Genomic DNA, 13,187 nt, shown 5'->3' with positions numbered 1-13,187 from the left:
CAGTTCCTTAGGCTGTGACTCCAAACACACTGTAGCCAATTCACTGACTGCATGGTCCAGGCTCCTGTGCCAAAACACATGCCTGGGGACTGGAAAAGGAGAAAGGTGGGTGTGCGTGTCCATGTGTGTGTGAGAGGCAGGCAGGTAGGTAGATACTCTAGTTCTCTGTTCCTGGAAAAAAGACTGTGAAGACTTCACAGATTTACTGAAATATTTTCTCCCCTAAGCCAAATTTCCTGTAGTGATTTTGATTTTAGTTTTACAGTCAATATAAGATCCCACAATCTCTCTGGTAGCAAAGGCAGCAAGGGCCATCCTGGTATAGCCAGGGATCCGATACTCTGCTTCTGAAGTCAGAACATATTTTTTTTCCCCTAGAGGATCCATGATCGCATATCTTACGCTCCATTTGCCTCCCACAGAGCCCAAATTTTAAGTCTCACACTTCTCAGTGAAATTATTTTTCTACTGCCACCACATCAAGTCTTGCTAACAGAAAGGGTTTGATATATCAGCGAGTTACCATGAAGAAAGGAGAAAACTATAAATGCAATGGTATTCATGATATTTTAAAATAATTTTAAAGCATTTTCTATCAAGTTTAAAAACAATTATAATGCATTGTGGGTGTGTTTTCAAAAATTATGATGGATAAAAATATTCTTTCTAATAAAAAAATTCAAGTTCAGGAATTTGGGAACATGTTCAGCTACTTATGCTCCCTTTACCTTTTGAGAGTTATCTCATAATTAACATAATATCCAGGCAGATACAAAATACGTATGTTAAGATGACAAAGGCCATTCAAGGGACAGATTTCTGTACTGTTTGGTTTTGTTTAATATAAAAAGACTTTTTAATATTATTCAATATCTGCACACTTTGTGGGATAACAACAGCAAAGTAAACTGTTAATTACATACCACAATGCTGTCCTAAGTGGTACATTAAACTATAAACCAATAAGAGAAGTGAGATTACTTGCTACTACAGGAAAACTACATTCCTTTGTATTATTTAAGATCACAGAAAACAAAATTTCCCTCGCCAAATTCTGCACCTCTGAATATGCTCAGCATCTTTTAGGCCACATACAACCTACTACCCATGAGCTCCTAGGTAAAAGAAAGCATTCAAAGTCAGTTGAAAGTTTACCTGGAACTACTTAAACACTGGAGCAATCTGTTTAACAATAAGGCTATGCTTAAAGTGTAAGTAGTTGAATTTCAGGAAAAGTATCCTTGAATGTGAACTACACCTTGCAATTCATCAGGTTGGTTGATTTCTATTCTCCACCCCTTGGAGCAATCTGTGCCAACATTAAAGTAGTCAAAACAAGAAAACTGCATGTTTATACATACTTTAGAAAACGTTATTAAAAGGAAATGTTCTTGTAATGAATGTGAATTCCCATTCCATGTAAAAGCAAATGGGATTTCAATTTAATCCAGCAACCAAAAGATTGCTGACTGCTCTTGTCTTCTAATCAACAACCACCAACACAAACACTGTTGCTACTCACCAGGGGGCAAGGCAGGAAGCAAGTGGACTTCAGGGCTGATTAGATCTCATTTTAGAGAAACTGTTTAATAAGGACATATTACTGGGGAAGATCTTTACCAGTTCTCCTTACTGAATCGGTATGTGGGTAGTCAAGAGGAGATCAGTTTGCTACAGCCTTGGTACTGCACCTTTCAGATGCCTTGCAGAGGGATCTAGATAGATTGGAGCATTGGGCAGTGATTAATGGGATTTAACAAATCCGAATGCTGAATTCTGCACCCAGGATGGAGTAACGCCGGGCACAAGTGTAAACTGCGAGAGGAGTGGCTGGAGAGCAGCCCTGCAGGAAGGGATCTGGGGGTGCTGTCGGCAGCAGGCTCACCGTGAGCCAGCAGTGTGCCCTGGCAGCAGGAGGGGGAACCACATCCTGGGCTGCATCCAACACAGCATGACCCGCCAGTCATGAGAGGTGATTGTCCTGCTGTATTCAGCGTTGGTGCAGCCTCACCTGGAGTACTGTGTGCAGTTCTGGGCCCCACAATTTCAGAAGGATGTGAAGGTACTCGAATGTGTCCAGGGGAGGGCAACAAAGCTGGTGATGGGGCTGGAAGCCAAGTCCTATGAGGAGTGACTGAGGACTTTGGGTTGGCCTAGTGCAGAGAAAAGGAGGCTGAGGGGAGACCTCCTTGCTCTCTACAGCTTCCTGAGGGGACGTTGAGAGGAGGCGCTGAGCTCTTCTCCCTGTATCCAGTGACAGGACATGTGAGAATGGTTCAAAGCTGCGTCAAGGGAGGTTCCGACTGGACATTAGGAAGCATTTCTTTACTGAGAGGGTGGTCAAACAGTGGAACAGGCTTCCTAGAGAGGTGGTCAATGCCCCAAGCCTGTCAGTGTTGAAGAGGCATTTGGACAATGTCCTTATCAATATGTTTTAACTTTTGCTCAGCCCTGAAATGGTCAGGCAGTTGGACTAGATGATCGTTGTAGGTCCCTTCCAATTGAAATATTCTGTTCTACTCAAATGCCATTCAATCACAAAATAGAAATATCAGGGCAGGACAAAAATTCACTGTGGCAGCTTCATGAGCACCTGTCCTGCAAGGCTTGTGACTTCTGTCCTTGTGCAACAACAGCACAACCGCCAAGCAATCCCCCGTGTGTCTTCTCTAAATCTTACCCTGCTTATGGGCAAGGACTTCAATCACATCCTCACCCATTTAAGCCCGTAAATGTAACAAACTCCAGTTGCAGGAGAAAGGGCCTGACCCCAAATCTATACACATTCCTTTAGAGAACCTGTCAGCTCTTACACAGCTTAGCTTTGGTCAACAGTGCACAGATCACTGCCTGCCTGATGCCACTCATGTAACTTCGAAACTCAGTATACACATAATAGGTTTTATATTTTGCCCATGCACTTACTACCCTTGAGGCTACTGGTGTACGTGAAGTCCCACACACACACTCAATTTTGTAGTGCTGGGGCCACTATCAACATGTAACAGGCTACTGCTCACAATTCAACGAGGTTTATACCAGTAGCTTTAAATCCTTTGTTGGAAAGGAATCTTAGAGTTTCCTTACATGGTGAATTTCAGGAAACAACCAAGAAAAAACTTAAAAATCCCCCAAGTGTTTGTGATTTACTAAGACCATTGACCTGTCAATGACATGTTGCCAAAGCTTTTCAGCAGGTTGATCAGGGTGGTTGTTATGTGGGAAGAGAAAGCTGCCTTCTGTATTTCCCTGTGCTATTATTTATAATACCACAGCCAACCAACAAGTAAGTCTCATTAGTATTTTCATAAAACAAAGAAAACATGCTGTCTGCCTGCAAAAGCATACAACGCTTCCCCTTTGTTTATATCCTTAATGATTTTCCTGGGCTTATTTTGCTTTGAGGGCAATTTATTTACTTTTGGTACCACCTGCTACATATATTTTACCTCTGAGATAAACAACATTTGAGTAATAAGTTACTGTGTGTAGGAAACACCCAAGCCCTGCTTACTGCTGGTAATTAGAGTCACGTCACTGAAGGGAAGTAGTTGGTCCAAACTCTGCAGGCAGCAAAGCCTACTGATTGCAACATCTTCATAGTTCTTATGACGTATTGTGTGCATTCACTCATGCAAAGCTCAGATGAACACAGTTTTCTGAAGGTCAATCCAACTTTAAACAGAAAACAGGAATAACCAAAGCCCAGCCTGTAACACACTATTTGTTAATTCATAATCCTACCTATCTGAATTTTGACAGCTGAAGGTAGCTTTGATTATTAATGACAACTTGCATATAATGTCATATAGAAGTTAATGAATGCTTAATAAGTTGTAATGACTGTATGTCTTTAAAAGAAACAATATGCTTCCATAGCCTTCTTTTCAAGTGCTCCTTTCAGGACTGAGGCTTAATAACAGGTTTCTGAAATAAGACAGTATGATTTCTTAGCCACCATTTCCAAGAAATATGCCACCATAACTAATACTGTTCCAATGAAAAATGAACAGATGCAGAGGATCGTCTGATAACAATCTCAGTACTCACTTGAAATTAAAATGACAGTACTATTTAAAGGATGGGAGGGTGCTCATATTTATAGGTCATATCTCATGAAGTCTTACAAAATTCAAAAGACTTCTATTATCTTCTGTTCTTCTGCTGGGAAAAAGCAGAAACAGTGCGAGCAACATGAGGGAGACTCTTTCTGTTGGCTTACCAACCCTAAAAGCCCTTTTTCATACTGAAGTCTGGGCTTGCCTAGTGATATCTCTCAGACAGAGACCAGAAATACAAATTCTGGGTCCTATAACCCCACTCTCAAGATAACACAAACACAGGCTATTACCGGTACATATTCACAGCAGAGAGGTCCAAATGTACTGTTAAATTACCACGCACAGTACCACAGTACTTGAAGACGTGCAACTAACCAATCCCATAACATCCAGTCAGCTATACAATGTGAAGCTCTTTCTCTGCTAGGCATGTCTGTGGCATTATTCAACAACAGAACATTTAAAATAAGCAGCAATGCAAAATTTTCAGAATTGAAGTAAAAATTTTGTTAACTATTTGCTTTGTTTTTCAGCTTTATACCTGAACCACTTTTAACGATGACTTTCCTCTTACAAACAGGTAGAATTAACAACAGCTAACAAAGTAAAGTTTGAGTCAAATGTGAAATACAACCTATACAACAGATCTGCCAGCAGCGCCTTCCATCCAAGCCATTTCTCAAGCAGATTTACCACAAGTTTGGATTTTAGAGGAAAAAGCTTTTAATAGAATACCTGTCTAGAAGGAACAGCAGGGGAAGCTGAACTGACAGATGATGGAGAAGAGGCAGCAGCTGAATCATGAGGTGGAAGGCAAGAGGGAGTTGGGGGCTGAGAATGGGACAAGCCTTTAGTAGGTAGCTTACTCTGTGTAGAGCAGAAACAGGAAAGTTATCCAAGAGACAGTGACATTAGCACAGGTTAAGAGAACAATTTCACAGTCATGCATCAAAAAAACAGAAAGATAATAACTACAATTCTGCTCTTTCCTCTATTTCTGCACACTGAGGAGCCATGGAAATCATCACGGCAAAACCTTCATGGCAAATGGTATTATTGTACTCAGTTTTTTTATCAAAAATATTTACAGTAGGCAGTAAGGTAAGATAGTGCCGGAAGAAAGCACGACAAAACATAAGAAATGCCAGATTGCACCAAGAGCTACTGCTCACCAGTTCATTAGAAACTGTGAGCTACCAGTGTACAGTTCAGCACAAGACATGGTTTATTCTAACACGTTTCTCTTGTGCTAAACTACTCTGACCAGCTTTACAATTTACATGCAATAAAGCTTTTTACGAGTTTCAGTGGAATCCACATTACTTTTCAGATCTACCCAGGATGAAAGGAAAATTAAAACCAAAACCACTTCATTTCTTCAGGTGCAAAACCTAATATTCACCTTTGGAAACTCCATGTAGCCAAACATTGAGGCAAGATGTTCTGCTTTCTCTTTAATGTTCTTTTTTTGGAATTCCCTATTTGCTATGGTCTGAGCTCTTTTCTGCAGTAAGAGCCAGGGAAGGAAGCCAAGAAAAGAAAGAGAGAGAGATTTCAGTTAATGTCACATACATCATCAGAATACAGCAAGTTTATAGAAAGACTTTTTATTGTCTTAATATAACCTAAGCTCAACAGAGAAAAAGCCAGCACATCCAGGGAAAATACAGCATACAGATTAACACATGCAGTTAAGAGACAGAAAGGAAAAGAAATTGCTTGTCACCTGTTTCATTTTTTCCTCCAGGTGCTGAAGTCGCTCAAGCACTCCAGAGAGTACAAATGCAGCAGAACAGGCAGATGCAAGATTTTCAGAGGTTTCTGACAGACTGGGCTGGGTATCTGGTTTTAGTACAGTCCTTGCTCTCCTGGCCATATGATCAGAACCGTTTAAAGACTGTTTGGGCTCCCTGACCTCGTGTTCACTTCTAGCTACCACCTGAAACTGGGAAACACTTGAAGTGAAAAAAAATCTTTCTGCACTACATGCAGTATATGCAGCTTTTAAGGATGCTTCTGAAAGCACAGCACAGTCATGCACATAACTAGAAATAAGATGTTCTCACATGACTCCTTGCACACTATCTACTGCATCTCTGATGCTTGTGTCCATGCACTAAAATATATTAGTCCTACATCACTAATGCAGGTCTTGACATCCTTCTCTAGGTTTGTGTCCATTTTTATGAATAACCCCAGATAGCATCAGTGCAGAAGAATGTGACACTACATCTCCTTCTAGGGTTTTCACAAAGGTTTGGGGTTTGGTTTTTTTTTTTTAGCATCACATCTGCCTGAAACTAAACTTACAATCAAATTGTAAGAATATCATTGTGGTTCTTGGCATAATTCTAGACCTAGTCTGACCCAAGTCAAGCTAAAACGTATTTCAGATTTAAAGCATTTTCCAAGGAGTTCAGAATAGGCCTTTGAATTTGAATTTTCATATAAAATAGCATTTGAAGCAAATGAAACAGCTGAACCAGTTCAGCTTTATCAATCTCAGTCTTAAAAATGACTTTCCCGTTAGTCTTTTCATGACAGTTTTCTACTTCATCCTATCTGTCCAATTAAATTTCTCAGAATTAAAATTAAAAAACCTAATGCCAATCAACTTGCAGTGTGTTCTGATGTTTCAGGATCGCACACACCTGCCTTTAAAACAACAATTCTCAACCAGTTTATGAATCTGCATTTTTCATCAAGCTGATCTGCAGATTTCCACATGCAATGCAGATCTCGTTTCACTGCAGACTACTCTTGAAATGCCACTACAGGATATTTACTTCCATTTAAAACTCTAATGTAAAGTGAGTGTCAATACTATTTGATATGAGATTACTTTGATTGGAAGTACTAAGAGAAAAATTTAGACAATGTATTCAAAAATGTTGCTCCATGTATGTGATGCTCCAACAGAGCTTTCAGCAGAAAGTCTTATCACAAGTTCTACTTAAAGAAATAAAAACACCTGGGCATCAATATCAGCTTTTCAATACTCAAGTTCTTATCTTAGACATTTTTGCCAGGTTTCTCGGGGTGGAAAACTCCCTTTGCCTTATCATTACAACCACCCAAAGTATCAAGTACATGCACAGACAAATTTTCAGGTACTGCTGTAATTTTCTCACATGTTAAATATAACTGTGTAATTATATTTATACAATTTGGAGTCTAGATGTGATAACACAGAAATCAACACCTATATTTTTAGGGTTTGTTTTCACAGTTACTCATTCTTTCAAATAGTTTTCTCATCTGGTCAAGCAGGTGTAAAATAGCCTTAAATTTTAACTTAGTTTTCATAATTCTCAGCTAAATGTATCTGTTAACTCTGCAGATAACATCTAAATATTGTTTCATATATTTTGTAGTTACACAATAACATCGAGTTTCCAGCAGTAAGAGAAATGGTGCACTTGTGAAGTGTTACCCATACGAGTTCCTACCTGCCTTTTTGGTTGAGGTGGAAAAAGACTTGGATCCTTAGGTTTAGCAAAGCGAGGATTAACAGGAGGGTCAGAAGAGAGCAGGTCTGGTCTATCTATTAGCTCCTTGTGAAGCATTTTTAAAATTAAAAAGACAGAGTGGAAAAAAAAAGGAAGATGACAGTAAACAGGATTCAAAGCTCTTTTGTGGCAGAAAGAAATAAAAGCTTCTTTTAAAGACATGTTACTATGGAGCTTAACGACACATTTTGGAGATTTTTGTCACTCATTTTATTAACCCCATCTACCATCAAAGATATACTTAAAATTCAGCACATTCAGTATTCTTTAGGAGAGGTTATGATCAAAAAGTAACGCATCAAGGCTTCCTTCAACACGACCAAGTAAACCTCTGCACACATATCACATGCAGAAAGCTCAGGACATTGATAAGTAGCCAGGTAGAGTGCAAGCAACAGTGGTTCACACACTGAGAAAGTCACCTGACGTCTATAAAGCCTACTCTTCTGGAGGACTTAAATATGTAAATAAACAGATGGATACAAGCACAAAGAATTAAGAAAGCCACCACCCTTGACAGAACCTCGACACCTTGCTCACCTTTCCTTCAGGTATTTTAAGTGACAGACCTGAACTCAGCTTACTCAAACCCATCTCACTGGCTAAAATGTGATTTTGAGCTGATCATCTCTACCTTGACAGCATGGGATTATTTTTAAAGCATCACTAATCACACTAACAATACACCATGAAAGTGCTGTGGAATTGACAAATACATTCCACTATGTTTACTTTCGGAATGGAAATGGCAGCCAGACATATCTTGCAAGAGATTAGGTTCCCTTCTTACACTTTCTAAATTTTCCACAAAGATTCCACTGGATATGTAGTGTCCTTTATTCATACAATATAGGGAAAAAAAGCTCTTCTGTAATACCGTATGCAGCCAGCTTAGACTTCCACACAAAGCAAACATTCTACAGACTGGCTTACAAGAGAGTTCTAGATATTACAATTCCACTACACTTTATTAATATCATGTATATTAATAGATTATATTGATATGCATTAGTCAATCTATATTAGTCATATTTGTTCGCTAAGTATTGAGAGGAATACCTTTAATTTGCATAAAATGTCAAACAAAGACAAGCCACTTCAAACACATAACCGATCCATTTTTTTCCTTTGGAAGTCTGCATCACATTCACAAGGAGCAACTACACTTTAATTTCAGAGACTATTTTTATGTTCATCTACAACCTACCTGCCTGCGAAAAATTGTATTTGGAGCATTCTCTTCAAACTTAGCCAACAGTTGAGTTGCCATTGATTTAACTTTATTCTGGTTCATTCCTTCTCTGCCATCACTCTGTTCTTTCACAGCATTTGTCTCTTGGCTTGAAAAGCCCGAAGCCTGCAAGGAAACAACAAAATATGGGGTTTTTGTGTTTACCTATGACACTCATGAAAAGAAAGAGAGAGATAACATCCTTATCAGCAAAGGGTGAAAGGAAATACAGTCTACAGTATATTAAAAATGACACTGTTTAGCATGCAAGAGTCAACAAAAAATATTTTCTTTGGTCCCCGAGTACAGTAAAAGGGGAATGTTAATTGGTGCTGGTGATGATAAAGCAGAATCACAAACATAACTAATCAGAGTGGGGCAAGCTGCAATGCAAACTCTTCAAACAAAAATTTGTTTAAATAATTGAGTTGGGAAAAGTTAACAAAATACCCCAATACCTTAAATGTTCTTGGGTCAGAAAGAAAACTATTGCAATTCAGGTAATGCTCTCCTCACTACCAAATGATTTAAATAAATTTAGCTCTTTAGTGTACACCACAGTAAATTCAAGGTTTTAAGGGGAGAGGCTTTTTGCTCCTGACAAGGACAAGAGCCTAAGCCTTGGCACCTCAACTCCTGCTTCTTCCTCAGCTCTGGCGTTCATCAAGGAGCTGGATATGTGTGGAGACGACTGAACACTAACCTCCTCAAAGACACCAAAAAGACCTTTTCGACGTCTTTTGTTAGTCTCATTTTCTTCTGTTTTCCCTTCAACCTGAAACGGTAAAGCCAAAACAACTTCTATGGATTACTGCAGCAGCTACCAGTTTTACCAAAGCAGTTCCTCCCAGGATATTAACTTCCATAACCAGGCAAGTGTGGTCTGGCCTGTGTTAAGCAAGGCAAATGCAGGTGAGCACTGCCAGCACGTGGAGGTTCTCATTGCGCTGGTGCACCTTGTTGGGCCCCCCCAGCTCAGCAGGATCATCCTCATACGAGGAGCCTGCTGGCCCTCATGACAGCTACCACGTACGTAAAAGTTGCCCCGTAACCCCTGACTGGAAGCTTTCGCTGGACTCTGATGGGTGAAAATACATGCTCATACATTCTGTTGAACACAGGTCCTACAACACTGGTGTCTACCTTTTCCTCTTTCAGTACTGAATAGTTTATAATTCATAAAGCACTAGCAAAACCTTGAAGAAAAAGACATTACAACATCAGATATTCTGTGAATTATAAACTAGGCTACACTGGTTTCCAGATAAGTAACAAAATCCAGAAACCCCTTAGTCTTTCACTTTAGACTCCATATCTATTTTAACCTAGATAGCTACGTGCAGATCATGTGTTCATAGCGCAGACATATCTCCTTTTTTGGAGCAATTACTGTCTGCCTTAAAGGTCTGTCTCCCTTGTAAGGTTAATTTCCCTGGCTATGGCTTTACATCACAGTACTTAAGCAACCAAATTGCCTTTTTTGTGCTCAAGCTATGCACATATTTAATAATTTTACTGAATTAGAGATTACATAAATAATGAGTAATACTTCATACTCAGTCGGCACAAACTTGCAAAATAGTCAATGCTTAAAAATTTGTATCAGTACTTATTAAACTTCGTCTTGAAGATTTGGTACAATGGAGATTTTTTTTTTTGTCTGAAAAATGTCATGTTAGGTTATACTTTATGAACAACAAACAACAAACTACATTCCACTTAGTTGCATTTGCCCACGCTGTAACTTAAGTGATTGTTCAGCCAACTTAAAGAAAAAAGAATAAAGAGAGAAAGATCAAAGAATACAGGCTTCCTTTTTACATATACACTGCTTGTAATAAATCATTACGCAATGAATAGGAGTAATCCCAAACAACTTCTGGGCAAACACCAGAAGAATCAGATGACAATATTTTGATTACTTCGTATGCTTTGGTATATTGTCTTTCAAGCACCAGCTCTCAGTAACCTAGTTTTACACTACCTATAGTCATTAGTCTACCAAGGAAGAGTGAACAACATAACAACACAATGTATTCTGCATAATAATCGGTACCACATAAAAGCAGAATTTGCCTAAGTGAATGGAGCAAACACGATGTTGCCTTTCAAAAATCTTACATAAAGGATTTTCATTAATGTATTTACAAAGAAGTGAAAGACAAAGCAATTTAATTGCCTAGCAAAACTCCAAGAAAAAAGGACTGTGCCCTTCATTGTGTAAACACCTCCATTCATTTATTAGTCTGGAGCACAGGAAAACTCAGTTCCTCTCCAGCCCAGCTGACACTCACAGGAGAATGGAAAACATTATCCAGCCTAGCACACACTGCCAGAACAGCTACTGTCACAGCAGCTCGAGGCCCCTGCTCCCTGGTGTCTCTCAACCTGCACCCTGATAAGGATCCCTCTTCCAGCCAAATAAAAGGACAAACTAGACGGTACAGAAAATTTAGTGACACTGTTACCCCAGCTGGTTTTTGACTCTGTGATACATGAGTGCTCTCCTACTGTCATACCTGGATGACAGCACCATTTTTTGCAGAGAAAAGAACCATAAAACTGAAGCCACAGCCAAACTCTTAACTCAAGCAGTTGCTTTCCAAGGAACATCACTTCCCAGCTAGTTTCAGATGGTTATGGCACTCACAAGTCTCTGTCCTAACCTAAGTACTGTGTTTGTTGCTTAATTACACGCCCCATCCGTGACAGGGGTGCAAAGCCTCATACAAAATGAGGTCGTGACAGTCCCGCTCCCCAAGCTGATTTGGAAAATATCACTTCCACTTCTCATTTCAAATGAGACCCTCTAATGTGAAACCAAAGGGGCCTGTCAAGCAAATCACCTCATGCTTTCATGTAGTGCCAAGAACTGTACCTCCTGTTATGACAGAAGGCGTATTTCATGACGGGAGGTTAGTCAGAGGGCTGTATGGCTTAGTAGTGGAAAGCTCTCCCACTACTAAAAGTCTATTTACTTCTGCAAATAACTCATGGAAAAACAACACCACTGTGGTCATGAAAAAGGTTTTTCTTCTAAAGAAGCCCCCACAAGAAAAAGCAATGTTTATTTTGCCTATTTGGTTTCTCACTGCTTGGTTAGCTGGGAAACATGTCACTTGGTTTTGTGTATATGTGGGTGGCAGGGAAAAGTTATTTCCTAACAAGGATGTATGAGCTTACTGGGCAATTGACTATCCACAGGTTTTCCAAATGTGTTTGTGGATGGAAAATATTCAAGACGTAAGTCAGTCTAGGAAATATCTGGAAATTCTGGAGCAATTCTTCATGTGGGGGTGCAGATGGGGAGTGGAAATGAATCACATTTCTACCAAAACTGAGAAGATAATAACAAATTTAAAAAGCAATATATTAAAATATTGAGAAATGCAGTACATACATGTACACCTAAACTTTTTATTAAGGACACTGAAATACAAAAGAAGTAGGAAATCCGTACTTCTGCAGGCAAAACTTAAGAGTCTCTGCATAGGTGCAAATGAAGCAATACAGTTAAGCATTAAGGAGTTCTGTTCAAAAAAAAAAAAAAACCTGAACGAAAAAAACCCAAACAAACCCAAATGCAAAACCAAAGAAGGAAATTGAGAATCGTAGTTGATACACAGTTTCTGGCTAGCCCAGAAAACTCACAACCTGGAACAGTTTTGCATAAGCTGTGTTTCAGAAAATGCGTAAGTTAAATTCATTTTGGTGGAGGAATACAGAGGAATATATGCTGCTGTCTAAATTGTGCTGGTTAATCTGCAAGAGTTGTACTTGAGACACTGCTGCCTCTAAGCCAGGTTGTGCAGACGCTCCCCATTTAAATTGAAGTTAAAATGAAGGTAGGCTTGGCTGTGAAAGCAGAGCCCCTCCTCAAGGTCTCCTTTCAGAAGAGGACCAAGTTAATGAATAGGAAGAAGGTGAAACAGTTTATTACTGAATAATTTCACTAGAGTAGCTTTCAAATTAAATAACATAAAACTTTTGAAGTTATAATCAATTCAGAAACATGTAGACAACACTCTCAGTACACACAGTCCTACTCCAGACAGTATTAACTCCATAACCCTCCATAACCCTTCTAGGCCACGGAGTCTTTAATTGCAACACATATGGGCATGGATGTGTTCTATATAGGGACGTAAACAGGGCATGTCAATAAGTTTTCATTAATAAGTGACCAAGAGAGAAAAGTATATGGGTATGACCAAGAGATCATTATCTCAGAGTCATGATAGTCAACCTGCCCACTGTCACTGTTGCAGACTTTATACACCCGTAAGGGTTTGAACACTTCCCTCCAGAACCTTGACAGCATGCACAAGCTGTTCAAATCACTGCTCTCATTAAAAAACAGTACTCCCTCCCAATCAACAAGCATTC

The 13,187-nt window shown here is 39.3% G+C and overlaps 1 protein-coding gene across 11 annotated transcripts in view; it reads right to left on the bottom strand.

Moving 5' to 3' along the window:
• MICAL2 (microtubule associated monooxygenase, calponin and LIM domain containing 2) overlaps positions 1-13,187 on the bottom strand; it is a 130,214-nt gene that overhangs the window by 60,111 nt on the left and 56,916 nt on the right. For 9 of the 11 annotated variants that reach the window (XR_012630904.1, XR_012630905.1, XR_012630906.1 and 6 more), the window contains exons 15-20: positions 9,505-9,576; positions 8,778-8,927; positions 7,511-7,615; positions 5,788-6,006; positions 5,464-5,565; positions 4,797-4,928 (exon numbers count right to left, since the gene is read on the bottom strand). Coding sequence is in view for 8 of the 11 variants with exons in the window: in XM_074884325.1 (XP_074740426.1) it covers positions 4,797-4,928; positions 5,464-5,565; positions 5,788-6,006; positions 7,511-7,615; positions 8,778-8,927; positions 9,505-9,576 (780 nt within the window). In the remaining 3 variants the exon portion in view is untranslated. The remainder of the gene's footprint in view (positions 1-4,796; positions 4,929-5,463; positions 5,566-5,787; positions 6,007-7,510; positions 7,616-8,777; positions 8,928-9,504; positions 9,577-13,187) is intronic. The other 2 variants (XM_074884323.1, XM_074884330.1) reach the window with 2 other exon arrangements.

Source organism: Strix uralensis, chromosome 15 (assembly GCF_047716275.1).
Source record: "Strix uralensis isolate ZFMK-TIS-50842 chromosome 15, bStrUra1, whole genome shotgun sequence".
Lineage (NCBI taxonomy): Eukaryota > Metazoa > Chordata > Aves > Strigiformes > Strigidae > Strix > Strix uralensis.
This window is presented reverse-complemented; position numbering and strand designations above follow the sequence as displayed.